The 13,940-nt window shown below is 41.1% G+C and overlaps 1 protein-coding gene across 1 annotated transcript in view; it reads left to right on the top strand.

Annotated features, from left to right (window-relative positions):
• LOC144770500 (transmembrane channel-like protein 7) overlaps positions 1 to 13,940 on the top strand; it is a 345,542-nt gene that overhangs the window by 125,513 nt on the left and 206,089 nt on the right. The window contains exons 4-5 of the mRNA XM_078655055.1: positions 8,659 to 8,820; positions 13,085 to 13,167. Of these exons, the coding sequence (XP_078511181.1) occupies positions 8,659 to 8,820; positions 13,085 to 13,167 (245 nt within the window). The remainder of the gene's footprint in view (positions 1 to 8,658; positions 8,821 to 13,084; positions 13,168 to 13,940) is intronic.

Raw genomic sequence — 13,940 nt, 5'->3', positions numbered from 1 at the left:
GTTGTGGGAAACATTGAAGGTATGTTGTGGGGAACAATGGAGGTATGTTGACGAAAAGGTGGAAATTTACTATGGACATCTAGAGGGAATGGCCTTTTATGGGCAAATGAGGTGTGGTTGTAGCTCAGAGCAATTCAAGTCGGACAAGAAAAGATAGAGAGCTGAAGTTATGTCACGTAAGAAGGAACTATGCCAAATGACACATTTACTGACACCCAGAATCGTATAATTTATATGTGAAAAGGTTTGGAGGGATTCGTTTTTCTGAGGAAAACTTAAATATGGAAAGAATCCAACAGCTGATTTTCTTTTGCAACTGGAATAATAATGTGGAAGAAATCCAACTGATGGGTTCTGTCAGTAAAAGAAGAGTGTGCTCAGCGGTATAATAGAAAACAAGCATTGGCATAGCCAATAGGTCTTGCCTTTGGGATCTTATAAGTGTTAAGCTATGCAATACTTGATGTTTTTGCACCAAGGATATTGTGCTGGATAACTAAACACTTATAAGATCCCAAAGGCAAATAAGATCCCAAAGGCAAGACCTAATAGCTATGCCAATGCTTGTTTTTATATCTGCACCTGAATGCAAATATTTTTAATTCATAGCCTTCATCACTGCAAAGTAAACCCTTCTAGCAAGCAACATCTGGCCCCGATTTTGAGAGACCTTCCCACTTGCCACATGGCCTGTTCCTATAAATTCGGAGGATTGATATTTCAACAAGGGGATTCTGGACAATGCAGTGTGTGAATGTCTCTTGGTATTTGTATAGCAGAAAATCTAGCTAGAAAGCAACAGTTGCGTGCGCATAGCAATAGGTTAAATAAATGTAAGAATGACTACCAGCATTTGTAACATACTCACTCACTACTTTAGAAAGGTCTCTGGGACGTGGGGGGCGATGAGAGAAACAATTTCTAGTGTTCCTTAAGTGTAAAAGTCTGCCTCCAGGCTCCGACACGTTTGCCTCCGTTCCCTCGAGGTACAAATACAAAAATAAAACTGACATACGCAGAAGAAATTCCAAGCCCGCGAGACTGGGCAGTTGTATAGTCGTGGAGTGACGAGCTTCTATATTGAAATAATAAAGAGCACCAATAAAGCCAGCCAATGGCTGAACGGTAAGCTACTTATAATCTATTAGCTTTCATGTTGCCCCCCATATCTCTGTCGCAATCCGAGGCACAATCGGAACGATAGAGTGGTTTCCAAGAATAGCCGTCACGCTGCCATGTGAGGGCAAGGGCGAGGCCTGCGCAGGAAGCTGATAAGAGATTAGCAAGGGAACGCAACAGCTGCTCAAGCTCACCTGTTGATGTAGCATTCGTTCCAGTTGTCCACACATCCTTTGGTGCGCATGATGTTTGCGATTTGGTCCAGGAGCAGCCGGTTGTCCGCAGTGCGTCAATAAAAAACAAAATCTCGAGTGTTGTGCACGCGAACAACTGGAAAAAGTACTGTGCATGTTGCTCGTGTCTGCGCGTTCTAGCAAGCTGGTGGCTGGCAAAGTAGCGTTTTTTGAAGCAGCTACTAAATGTCTCTCAGAGCAGCGCATGTGCGCTGACTCAGCGAGAACTATTGAAGCAGCTACTAAATGTCTCTCTGAGCAGCGCATGCGTGCTGACTCAGCGAGACCTAATAATTTATTTATTTATTTATTTATTTTTACCATTTATTAAGCGCACTGTTACCGGGCGGTGTCCTGGCGCTGAAACGATACATTATCTCCGAGAGGCAAGGAAGTCACTAGAGGTTAAAAAGCCATGTTTTGACATTTTTCCTGAAGGTCATAAGGTCATTACTTTGTTTTAGGGCGAGGGGCATTTCGTTCCAGATGCTGGATGCTCCGTGGAAGAAACTGCGTCCTCCCCATCGGGCTTTCCTAATACGGTTAGTCATAACCAGGCTTTTATTAGCAGATCTTAGTTGTCGTCCTGGTTTGTACAGTTGGAGGTGTTCTTGAAGGAAGGATGGACCTATTCCATTTACTGCCTTGAATACTATACAAAGAGCTTTAAACATGATACGTTTCCGTATTGGAAGCCAGTGTAGATTTTTTAGTTCTTGAGTGACCGATGCAAACTTGGGTAGACCAGTAATCAGTCGGGCAGCAGCATTTTGTAGCGTTTGTATTTTGTTCAAAACTCCCTGCTGGGCCTCCAGATACATGCTATTGCAGTAGTCAAGGCGGGACAGCACAAGTGCTGTCACCACCGTTTTCCTGCTGTCACTGGAAAGGAAAGGAAGGATTTTCCTAATGGTTTTTATTATCCAGTGAATGGAGGATGATAAGGCATTAGCCTGTGATTTGAAAGAAAGTTGGGAGTCAATAATCACCCCCAGGTTTTTTACTGTAGTGGCTGGAATGGGTGGGGCTCCCATTTCATGAGGCCACCAATTAGGGGTCCAGAGATTGGTCACATTTCCAAAGAGAAGAACCTCAGTTTTTGAGGAGTTCAATTTGAGGCAGTTCCTAGCCATCCATGAACTTACTGCAGTCATGCAGTCCTGGAATCTGGCCGCAATTCCTTCCTCTCGGAATGGAGTCCCCTTTGAAAAATATGTTGAGGTGCCTCTTAGATTCCTGCCACCTTCACAATAGCTGCTCAGTGCTAAGTTTCCGATTTGTTCTTATCTGTGACAATGTCCTGGTCAGCAGTTTTAATTTCTTTGGGTGCTAATGCGAATTGTGGACCCCCAAGGCAAATGAGACCATTCCCGAGCGGTATAGCACCCTCTAAAACACAAAGCCTAAGCTCAGTAACATAAGTTTAAAACTATGAAAAAAGTAATGAAGCACCGACCTTTTAAAATATGTCAATTGCTGAAACACAACTCAGAAAAAATAAGGCACGGTTTCTCGTGCAAAACAGAAAAATTACTTGCATGCGAAGTAATCAGCAAATTCTTATGAAATTTTTCATAAAAGATAACGTCCATTTTTTCCATTTGTTGATAATTTAAGACCTTCATGAAAGGAACATGATGTTGAATGTAAGTAGCTGATCATCCACTTACCAAGACAAGAAGATTATAAGAAAATGATCTCCCTCTAGACCTAAATTATTCTACAAATGAATTGATCGAAATACATGAAGTGAGCACCCAAACCAACTTGTTAACCCACTAGACAAATACTCCAACAATTATAAAAATATATTCTTTTATTTCATTTCTTTTGCCAAAAATATTTTCATTATTATACATGTTTTTATATGCTTTTGGATTACATGGCACTCGATCTATGTGCCTGTGGCTAACTAGAAACAAGGATCACCTGTTTTTGTGATGCAGTTTTATTGGTAATTTCTGTGTTGAAATAGATTTCTTATAGATCGCTGTTTTTCTGGAAACTGGTTTTCTAGTCATAGATGATAGCGTATCTTTGATAGAAAACCTTTTTGAATTTTTTTGATCCAATTTGTAGGTCATATACTTGTATTAAGTTCTTCCCCCCATTTTGCAAAACACTGGGTGGTCTGCTCTTCATGCCTTTGCTGGGCATCACGCAATTCATACTTTACCCCTCTATGATGGCGTGGATACCTCATCTTTGTTGTCCTTCTTCTATCTTTGTGACCGTTACCGCTTTTGCTGGTCATTTGTGAAGATCGCGCATTTTTGGAATATTTATATCGGACCGGTGGACTTTATGTAATGCGATCGGGCGGTTGTGAAGTTCTGACCTGCTATAAGCTATGCAAGGGTCTGTGCATTATATTAGGTATAGTTTTCCCTTCATGTCCTTTTAAGGTCAGCTTGCTATTCGTATTTTGCCTTTCAAAGATGGTGCTGATACTTTATCGTTTTTGTCCTTCTACTATCGTTGTCACCGGTAGCGCAGGTGTTAGTCTTTTGTTAAAAAAACGCTCGCGTTCCGCATATTTGTAAATGTAAAAAATTGTAAATTGATACTTGTATGGCGCACTACTCACCCGCAAGGGTCTCAAGGCGCTTGTACAAATACCGCTGTGGAACCCATCCTGGCTTTCCCTGTGAGGTGTCCACTCCTGGGCACCCCCAAGGTGGAGGCCAGGCATCCTTAGCGTTGTGGGGGCCGTTGTGGAGATTAAGCAAGCTATTGCTCAGAGTTGCAGAGTGGGACTCCATGATTGGAATAGGCACCGAGGCGCGAATGATCAGGTCCGTGGAATTTTGAGCCCAAGACCCGCCGAAGCGGGGAATTGAACCCTGGTCCCGGGCTAGACCTCTGCATCAGGGTCTGCCGCTCTAACCATTGAGCCACACTTCTCCACTTCTAAATCGGGCTGGCAGTCTCGGCGTAATTCGATGAGGCTGCAATGAAGACGGGACGTGCCATCGGTTATGTGGGTCTCCGTGCATGTTGGAAGGGGAGGAGGCAATATGTGTAGGTTGTTTGAAATGATGAATAATATCTGACCGGTCTAGTTAATAAGCTAGTTGGTGGGCAATAATCTATAGAGACTAGGGGCTATGAATGCATCTTGGAAGGTGGAATTTTGTCTGCTATTACAAGGAATTCAGAGTGCAGTCGCCGTGTAGACCCTGTAATTATAGAGGGTTCTCGTTCAATTAGAATCTTTTGCACGCTTCGAAGCCTGTGATAACATGGGGATTTCTTGTTGTTTAACTTATTGCAGCATATTATAGACTGAAACTCTGAATATTTGGGAAAACAGGAGTAGGAGCCCCGGTGGATGATACGAAAGCAATCTAGGTAATGACGTAGTGCAGTGAATACTTGTAAAAGACTTGGTACTTTAACTAAGTAGTTAGTATTTATGTATGGTCCTATAATCTTCCTCACAGTTTAAACAATCATCTATTGCTAATAAGAAATGGGACTTATATGAAGTATCTCTGTGGATACATATGGATGGCCAACTAGGTATGTTCTCTTGCTGGTTTCTCTTTGTCTTGATAGAGATCAAAGTAGGGGCCACTTTATTGATCACATTATGGGCTTATTTTATGTCCGTTATCTCCCTAGGCACATTGCACTACCTAAGTTCGAGGATAACTGGTGTCCTGCGCATGAGAACTTGATAACAGTGATTTACCGGCATGAACATACTTTTCCAAAAGGTATCTTCTCCATGTCAGTCAATGGCGTAAATCGGTATACCTCTTGGAGGCTACAACTGGTATGTGACTTGGCAGGTTGTGAAATACTCTTTTTCTTTCTCTTTTTGCATGCAGGATTAGAGCTCTTTGGATTATCTACAAGCAAACAGTAAGCGACGATACACGGTGTTGAGTCACTTTAGGTGAGATTTTGTTGCTATGTGCTTTATGGCTGTAGTCTGTATAAGGGGAGCCCTATGCAGCCGGACCTGTGTGATAGGTAAAAATCTCAGACCATTGTTATACTGCGTGGTCCACCTGATGATATTAGCGTAAACTGGATGGGTCTTTGGTATTAGTCTGTTGACCCACAGATATGTAGAAATTGGTCTTATGTGTATCTTGCCCTCACAGGATCTGAGAGCGGTGTTTGTTGACAACTGTTTGAGAAGTGGCAGATCCTCAGACATTGCATTTAGAAACTTCAGTCTGTATCGATATAGAGGATATTGAAACTGTTCTTCTAGTAAGTATATTTAGAGGATCATATTGGGCTTGCTTGTGGATTGTGAATTATTGATTAATTTATTATGTTTGTCACACAGATGATGTTTGATTGCATGTCTTTGTATAATTTCTTGGTGTTGGTAAATGTAACACACTGGGTGTATTTGCACAATCACCACGATGGCACTAAGTAGGTAGGGTTCAAGTGATTTGTGTTATATGTCTGTCTCAGGTTGGCATGAACACATTATGTGATTTTTTGACCACATAACGTCAAAGCAATGAATATTGTTTTTCTACCATTCCAGAAGGTGGTCCTTTCGATGTAAAAATAGTTTTGACATAGTTTGTGGGCATTCTGTTCTTATTTTTCTTATACCTTCTAGGTGGTATTTTCTTCCCCGGGTAGAGTGGCTCTTGTGAGGGCTTTATATCTGGCAGGTCCTAATGAAGGTGGCATTTTATCATCTTGCAGCCACCGAAACGCGTCGACCACTGCCCTGAGAACATCCTGCTTCTTGCAGTTTTTTGTCTTTGGTCATTCCAATTACATTGTTACTCTGTAGTTGAGCCCCCCAGATATGTTATGAATGTGAAGGTTTGTCTCGGTGTGTGTGAGTATGGTTTGAATGGGTTGTTATGAATTTGATTTGTATTTCTCTACAGGGGTTTATTTGATTTATCTGCATTTATTGTTTTCCTATTTTGTGATTATTTATGAATCTATAATCAATGTTGATGGAAATGAAAAAAGCATATACAAACATGTATAATAATGAAAATGTTTTTGACAAAATAAATGAAATAAAAGAATATATTTGTATAATTGTTGGAGTATTTGTCTAGTGGGTTAACAAGTTAGTTTGGGTGCTCACTTTATGTATATGGATTAATTCATTTGTAGAATATTTTAGGTCTAGAGGGAGATCATTTTCTTGTCTTGATATTTTTCCCCTCTTCTCCCTGACTGTTATTTGTTTTTTAAGAGGGGGTCCCCTACTTATTGCATGATCATCCACTTACTCCATCATTGTTTCTATTGTAATTCTCTTTGAGTAAGAGAGGCCATGTTGAGTACAGAAACCTCATATCTTCGTGTATGTAATTCTATTTGGTAGCAGTTTCAACTAAATAAACAGGTAATGGAGACGTGATTATAATCACACATAACATGCCCCAGAATCAAGGAAACATGTCTGCTTCTGTCGTAGGGAACACATGGCACTGTTACACATTTCTGAATCATCAAATTAAATAAAAGCACGATCAATGTGCATGTTTAAACCAAAATGCATAGAGAATAATGCATGCAATAGATGCATTTCTTGTGCATAAGTACTTAATGTGAATATTCATGTTTGAGTTCCTACTCTTGTAATACCAAAACCTTTAATCACACCTCCACCAAAATGTCAAAACTAAAAATGAAATACTTCAATGTTGTTAGTGTGAAAAACAGGGTTGTTAGTTGACTGGAGTGTGAGCCTTGGTCAAGCAACAGCCCCAAATACCTTGAAGAATGAACCACAAAAAGTCACTAAATTACCCTTTGCTTAACCCTGGGTAGAGTGGCACAAAAAGCAGGCAGGCTTAACTTAGATGCAATGTGTAAAGTATTTATGCAGCACACAAATAGTAATAAAGTGAAAACACAACCCATCAAACCAAAAACAATCCAATCAGTAGAACCAGATTTACAAATGTACGTTTTCTAGTGAAAATTAGCACCTAAAAGATGAACGTGCCAACAGCTGACATCAAGTTGCGCAAGACCGGTTCAAAGGCGAAAAATATGGCCGACCACGATGGAGAGCGGTTTGGATACAAGAAATGTATTCGGCCCAGTCTTAGAAGAAATTCTGAAGAAAAGTCTATCTATCTACCTATCTATCCCTCTAGCCATCTACCTATCTATCCTTCTATCCTTCTATACATCTACCTATCTATCAGTCTATCAGTCTATCTATCTATCTATCTATCTATCTATCTATCTATCTATCTATCTATCTATTATGTACCTATTCTCCGAAAATTAAAGTTAACTAGTATTTAAGCTTGCTAAAGTATGAAACATAAAACAACATGAAGTTCACAAGTTAAGGTACTACATTTATATTACCAACCAACTTGCCTTATTTGCTTATCTTTAACTCACACTCCCTCACATGTTTTGAGGCAGACAACGCTACATTATATAATGCATTCTCACAAATTACACTAATCTGTATTTTGAAATATGTTTTGATCTTGTGCTTGTGTATGTCCAAAACTAATAAATATAATTGTGATATTGTTTATCCATGACCTTGAAACCCTTTTGACAGTGAAATTTATTGTTTTAATTTTGAGAATCAAAATACACATTTGACCTTTACTTAAGCCCCTTGTAGTGAAAAATACGGGTAGGGAAGACTGCAAACCAAATTACAGAATGCTCTGACTAGAACTGGACCACAATGTTTCATAAAAGCCCAACCGGCTCTGAAAAGAGCCCGCTGGTCTGGCACCTGCTAGCTAGTTGCCAGAGTGGCTTCTATCAACAGTGGTCATCCAGCCCTGAGTACGGGGCAATTCACTTTAATTAACAATGAGTAACACATTTGTCTTTTTTTTTTATCCACCGCTTACATATCCATTTCGAAGAGTACAAATACCTCATCAATACTCAACCGCTGGATAGGGTGGGCAGTGCTAGGTGATAATGGATAGCTGTGCAGTTAGGAATTTGCAGAGAACCAGTAGGTTTGATCAAAATGATTGAGTTAAAAGTATTTTCACCAACTGGTGAAAGTTATGCAGGAGTTGAGGTAAAGGAGGTAGAAATTCAGTGGAAACAATATGTGAAAGAGACTGTTGGAGAATTCATAGATATACATTATTTTCAGTTGAGCACTTATATTATCCTACTGTAATCCTAATGCACAAGGTTAATGACTTTTTACTTTTCAGTAGGGACTATTTCTGAGAGCAGCTTCCTACTAAAATACAGTCTGTGTTTGGCGTTGAGTGATACAGGCAGCCCATAAAAAATGTGCTCTCGTACTAGACAATCCTCTACCATTCTATGCTCATTCTCTGTAATGTTTAAACTTTTTCTCCAGGTCACTATGGAACAGGCATAAAATCTTACTTCAGTTTCCTGCGCTTCTTAGTCCTTATGAATTTCTTGACATTTCTCCTCATTGGTGGATTTATTGTGGTTCCGAACATAGTCTTTGATGCTCTTCAACTGGGCCAGGAAAATGGAACAGTCAACAATGGCGGTAAGTGAGCTCCTACAAAAAGAAGAGTGAGATAGCAGATAGAAAATCAGTCATGCAAAAACAATTACATTGAGAAGGTGGCAGGAGTGACACAGTCATTGAAAATATCACAAATAAACACGTTTGTGCCAGATTATCATCATTCACACATTGCAACGATGTGTGGAAATCTGTAGTGTCGCTTTGTGAAAATGGCACTACAGAGCATTGGTGAAAGGGACCCTTGTTATTGCCCCAGAGAAACCCTGGTTCCATTTTGTTTGGATCGCAGCTCAAGAAATTTGACAAAAACAAAATCGGCAGAGGATCGCATGTCATTACAGCCAGTGTGTCAGAATTTGGAGGCAGAGGAGACAAAGATTTATGGGAACCCATGTCCTTTCAAGAGCGCATGATGATGCAACTGTAGCTAGCAGGTAAAATGAAATATCCAATAGAAAACACAGCTGCTGTTCCATGATGGATAAAGTGGAGGTTATATCTGAACCACTGTGGACAAGCTCTGCCACGGCATGAAAGTCCTATAAGAAAGACTGAACTGTGTAGTTAGCATATACACTTGCTCTGACAACAAAATTGGAGGCAGTGTAAGATCTTTTAATTGCTGCTTCCACTTTTTTCATCAATTGCTTCTAGCAGGACTGCTTCCTCCAAAAATATTACCCCTTTGGTAGAGAGACCAGCTAGAAGAGACCACTTTAACAGAGGGAGGAGGAAACTCTTCCGAAAATGACTGCAAGCGATACCTTTACACCTAGAACCTTGGAAATTACTTGCGAATGACACCTTTCCACTCAGTCATCAAAACATTTCTTATTGCAGCATGTAATGATGAGAGATTCAGGCTCCTTGAAGTGATAAAAGAGAATGAAATCTCCCTCTGCACTTTTGGGGCGTACGGTAAAGCTAGATTATGCACCAGCAAATCAGACAAGTCCTGCCCCAGCACAAAATGTCCTCTGATCTCCTCATCATCTGCACCACCCTGAGAGTCGACCACATAATCTGGGTGCCTTGGGCATCTTAGATAAATGAGCTTTTTCTCTAGCCAATAGAATGGCTTCTACAGCATCAGCATTTTCAATCATCTTCTGAACTACTCTTGCTGTATAGAGGCAAGACTTGTTTCATCCTCTTTCATCCTCTTCTTGTGAGAAGATCTCCGCATGGTTCCTCTTAGCTGCTGCTTACCCCTCCATTGAAATGTAACAAAGAAGTGCAAATCTAACTTCCTTAAATAAAGATAGACCAACAACCTAATCTGGCTCCAACGAGATTTTGCCAGTTAAAATATGTATGTAAGGAGTCAACATATGTGCGTAAAAATATAGAGAGCCGGACTGCTGACAGAATCTCTCTTTGAAATGAAATGAAATATGGTATTTGTTAGGGCGCACAGTTAATCAAGCTAGAGTGTCCTTGCGCCTAGCCAGCGGAAGGAAGAATTGAGAAAGCCTCAGCCTAGTGATTGAACAGTCAAGTTTTCAAGTTTTTACTGAAGGAGAGTAGGTCAGAATTAAGGCTTGATGGTGCTGGGAGGCTATTCCACAGTTTTGTGCCAAGGAAACCAACGGCTCTGCCGCCAGTACAGGCCAGATGTATTTTAGGCACGCTGGCCAGGTTGGCATTGGAGGAGCGTAGCTGCCTCAAAGTAGTGTGACGATTAACCCATTTCTTGAAGTAGCCGGCTCCTCCATTGTGGAATGCTTTAAAGAAGATGGGCAGGACTTTAAAGTTTATCTGGTCTTTGATGCGGAGCCCGAGTAATGATGTAAGAGTCGGAGTTATGTTAGATCTGAGTTTAGGTTTACAAATGGCTCTGGCTGCCGCATTTTGAACCACTTGCAGGTGCTGGATCAAAGACTTGTACAGACCGAGGTACAGGCTGTTGATGTAGTCCAGCTTTTAAGTCACCAAGGCCTGCACTACGATCTTCCTACTTTCAAGCGGAAGCAGTGGCAGGAATTGTTTTAGCATTCGTAAGGTGCTGCAACATGTGCCAGTAAGATTTTGAATCTGGGGCCACATGGAGAGAGTTCTGTCTATCATGATTCCTAAGTTTTTGGCTTTCTTCTTTTCTGTGGGTGGAGGTGGCGAATATGCAGGACACCAGGAGCGCCAATCACAAGTTACTGGGTTTCCAAAGAAAACCACTTCCGTTTTGTCCGGATTGCACTTTAGCTGATTAATCTTAAACCAGTTGAACACCTTCGTGAGACAGGCCCAATCCTAACCCCATCAAGGTCGGAGCCTTTATCACAGGAAAAGATCAACTGAGTGTCATCAGCATAAGAAATCATTTTTGCGCCCTCATCCTCTACCATGGATGCAAGAGGGGATAGATAAATATTGAAAAGGGTAGGGCTGAGAGCAGAGCCCTGGGGGACATCCACATCAGAAGCAGGCACCGGAGATGCAAATGGAGGGAGCCAGATATCCTGAGATCTGTTTCCCAAAAAAGAGGACTTTCAAGTTAGGGTGGTCCCACATAGGCCCATGTCTTTGAGCCTAGTAAAGCGCCTATCATGTGGTACCATATCAAAGGCCGCAGACAGATCAATCAGTATCAGAACGGGGAACATCGTTTACAACGCGGTGTTTACACCGCGTTGCTTTTACAACGATGCCATTACAACGCAAGTAGTTACTACGACTTGCGCTGGATGGCGCTGTTGTATAAGGAATATTGTAATTCTATATTCCAACACCTTCCCTACTGTTACGTGGACTGGTGTTGGAATATAAAATTATAATATTCCACAATCCACGCCCTACAACGCAAGTCGTTGTAACGACTTGCATTGTAATGGCAGCGTTGTCATGTACAGAGATCTAAAAGATCGTGTTGTACTGACATACATCCTATCAGAACAGCCTTTCCTCCCTGGTCCAGTATGCCCCTGATGAAGTCTGTCACTTCTAGCAGGGCGGACTCTGTGCTGAAATTTGCCCTAAATCCGGATTGGGATTCATGGAGAAGCCCCCCCTCTTCAATATGTTTTTATTTACTTGCTTCTCCAATGCCTTTGAGAGAGCCGGAAGCAAAGAGAGTGGCCTATAATTCGCTGGATCTGTTGGGTTAGCATTTGCCTTATTTATCAGAGGAAGAATCTTTGCGTGCTTCCATAATTTTGGCATAATTCCTGTGGAAAGGGAGGCATCAAAAAGCTGATGAACTGAAGAGTGAATATTGGGAGCCAGTAAGGTCAAGATGTTAGCTGGGCAAAGATTGGATGGAGAACCCGACTTAATGCTATGGAGAAGGGCCTTAGACTCGAGCCGGCCAGAGGTCAGGGAAGGCATGTAAGGATGGAGGATCAAAATTATGCAAATTACTGTTGACATTATGATAAAAAGACAACTCCTCTTCCAAGATGTTAGTGAAAGTTTGTTGAGTCACAAATTTTTTTTATGGAAGAGTTCTGAAACCTGCTTAGACCATGCTTCTGTGCGTCGCCCTTCATTTAAGCGCACCTTCGGAGAACTATGCCGAAACGTTCTTTGCTTTTATTTTTTATTTTTGTGTGTGATAGCTGGGCCTCTCTAGCATGCCCATACTGTCGACATAAACAGGCAATGCTGGTGGTAGAATGAAGCTAATCTGAAACAAATGTAACATAGTTTGCTGCAAGGATGCCCTCACAAAAAGCACAAGTTAAAAATTGTAATACGAGAATGAAAACAGCAGGCACTACAATACAATTTAGAGTAGCAGCCATAACAGAAAAAACACATTCAGTTCATTTAACCTTTACAATATATGTCCTAAAATAATGGCTACACAGAAGTCATTTCAGCAATATCAGTGATGCAATCTTGTATTAAGCTACTAAGCCCCAAAGGGCAGGTTTTAGACAAAATGTTTTCAGCTAACATGTTTCGTGACAAACTTGTCACTTCAGAACGACTATATAAACACCCCCCACCCCCACAATGTATATTGTACTACTACCTGCACAATACCAAAAATTGCATTTCTTATTCCAAACTATAAAAATCTCTCATAGTGAATACAGGCATTCTCTAGTAAACAATAGATTTAGCATATCCAGTGGTGCACCAAATGCATGCTGTGACTTTTTTCATTACACAGGATTTTGGTTTGCAATGTTGTGACCTATTTACATTGCTTATAAACCCTTGATGTTGAAATCATGAATCCCTACTACATTGTCCTTCATGTAAGGATCTTTCAGGCTTGCCATGTTTCTCCCTTTGATTTTTGTAATGTTGTCTGTGTGTTCCCTGTGTTCTTCTTCATCAGATCTGAACTGCACAAGTTATGACCCAGCACCCCGGGGCCTTGTGAGCTTCCACATCTATGTGATGGACCTTCTGACTGGAATGGTGAGGTTCTCCTAGTAAACTATTGCCTCTATCCTTATACCCAATGTACCCCATAATAAACCCATGTCTGTAGAATAAAAATAAATAGCACTCTGGATTAGTCCTTCACATAGAATGTAATGCTCCATAGACTTGGAGTTACTACTTGTTCAGAGCCTAATAGGTCAGTGGCACTATCTGAGCTCCTCGAGCCATTCATAGGGGCCAACTTGTCAGGAAATTTCCCAAGATTTCTATTGGCTCAATTGACTGATGTAAGTTCAGCGAACAAAACCCAGGTGCTCTACCATAACCCAATAACTGTGATGTATTGTGCCATTGGTGGAGGTTTGAAGGCAAGCTGGGTTCATACTTTGTATGCAACATATGGAAAGTGCTCGGGATGGGGGAAGGGGGGTGGCATAACTCCCCCTTCAGACTCGGGCCATAGAAACTCACTGAGCTGGTACTGCAATGAGTGACCTCCAAAAAGGAGGCTGGTTCTCAGGGCCCAGCATACAGTGCTAAGTAGCATGAAAATAGTGGCGGAGACATTTTGTTTGTTGTCACCAATTATATTATTGAAAAACAGATGTCTCAATGCACGTCAATGAAAAAATATACTAAAAATAATATGATCTCCCTGGTGGTCCCAGCGGACACATTTTTAACTGGTGCTTGCATTATTATCAAGCCAGATTTTAGATCCCAATGTTTACTTGCATTCTGGCAGAGTATGTGCCTCTTCCTAGGGATCCTCTCTATGTTTGTATCTTTAAAACGTTTATTTGGGC

The sequence above is a fragment of the Lissotriton helveticus genome, chromosome 7 (genome assembly GCF_964261635.1).
Source record: "Lissotriton helveticus chromosome 7, aLisHel1.1, whole genome shotgun sequence".
NCBI lineage: Eukaryota > Metazoa > Chordata > Amphibia > Caudata > Salamandridae > Lissotriton > Lissotriton helveticus.
Note: the sequence above shows the minus strand (reverse complement) of the source record. Positions and strands in the feature narration are given on the sequence as shown.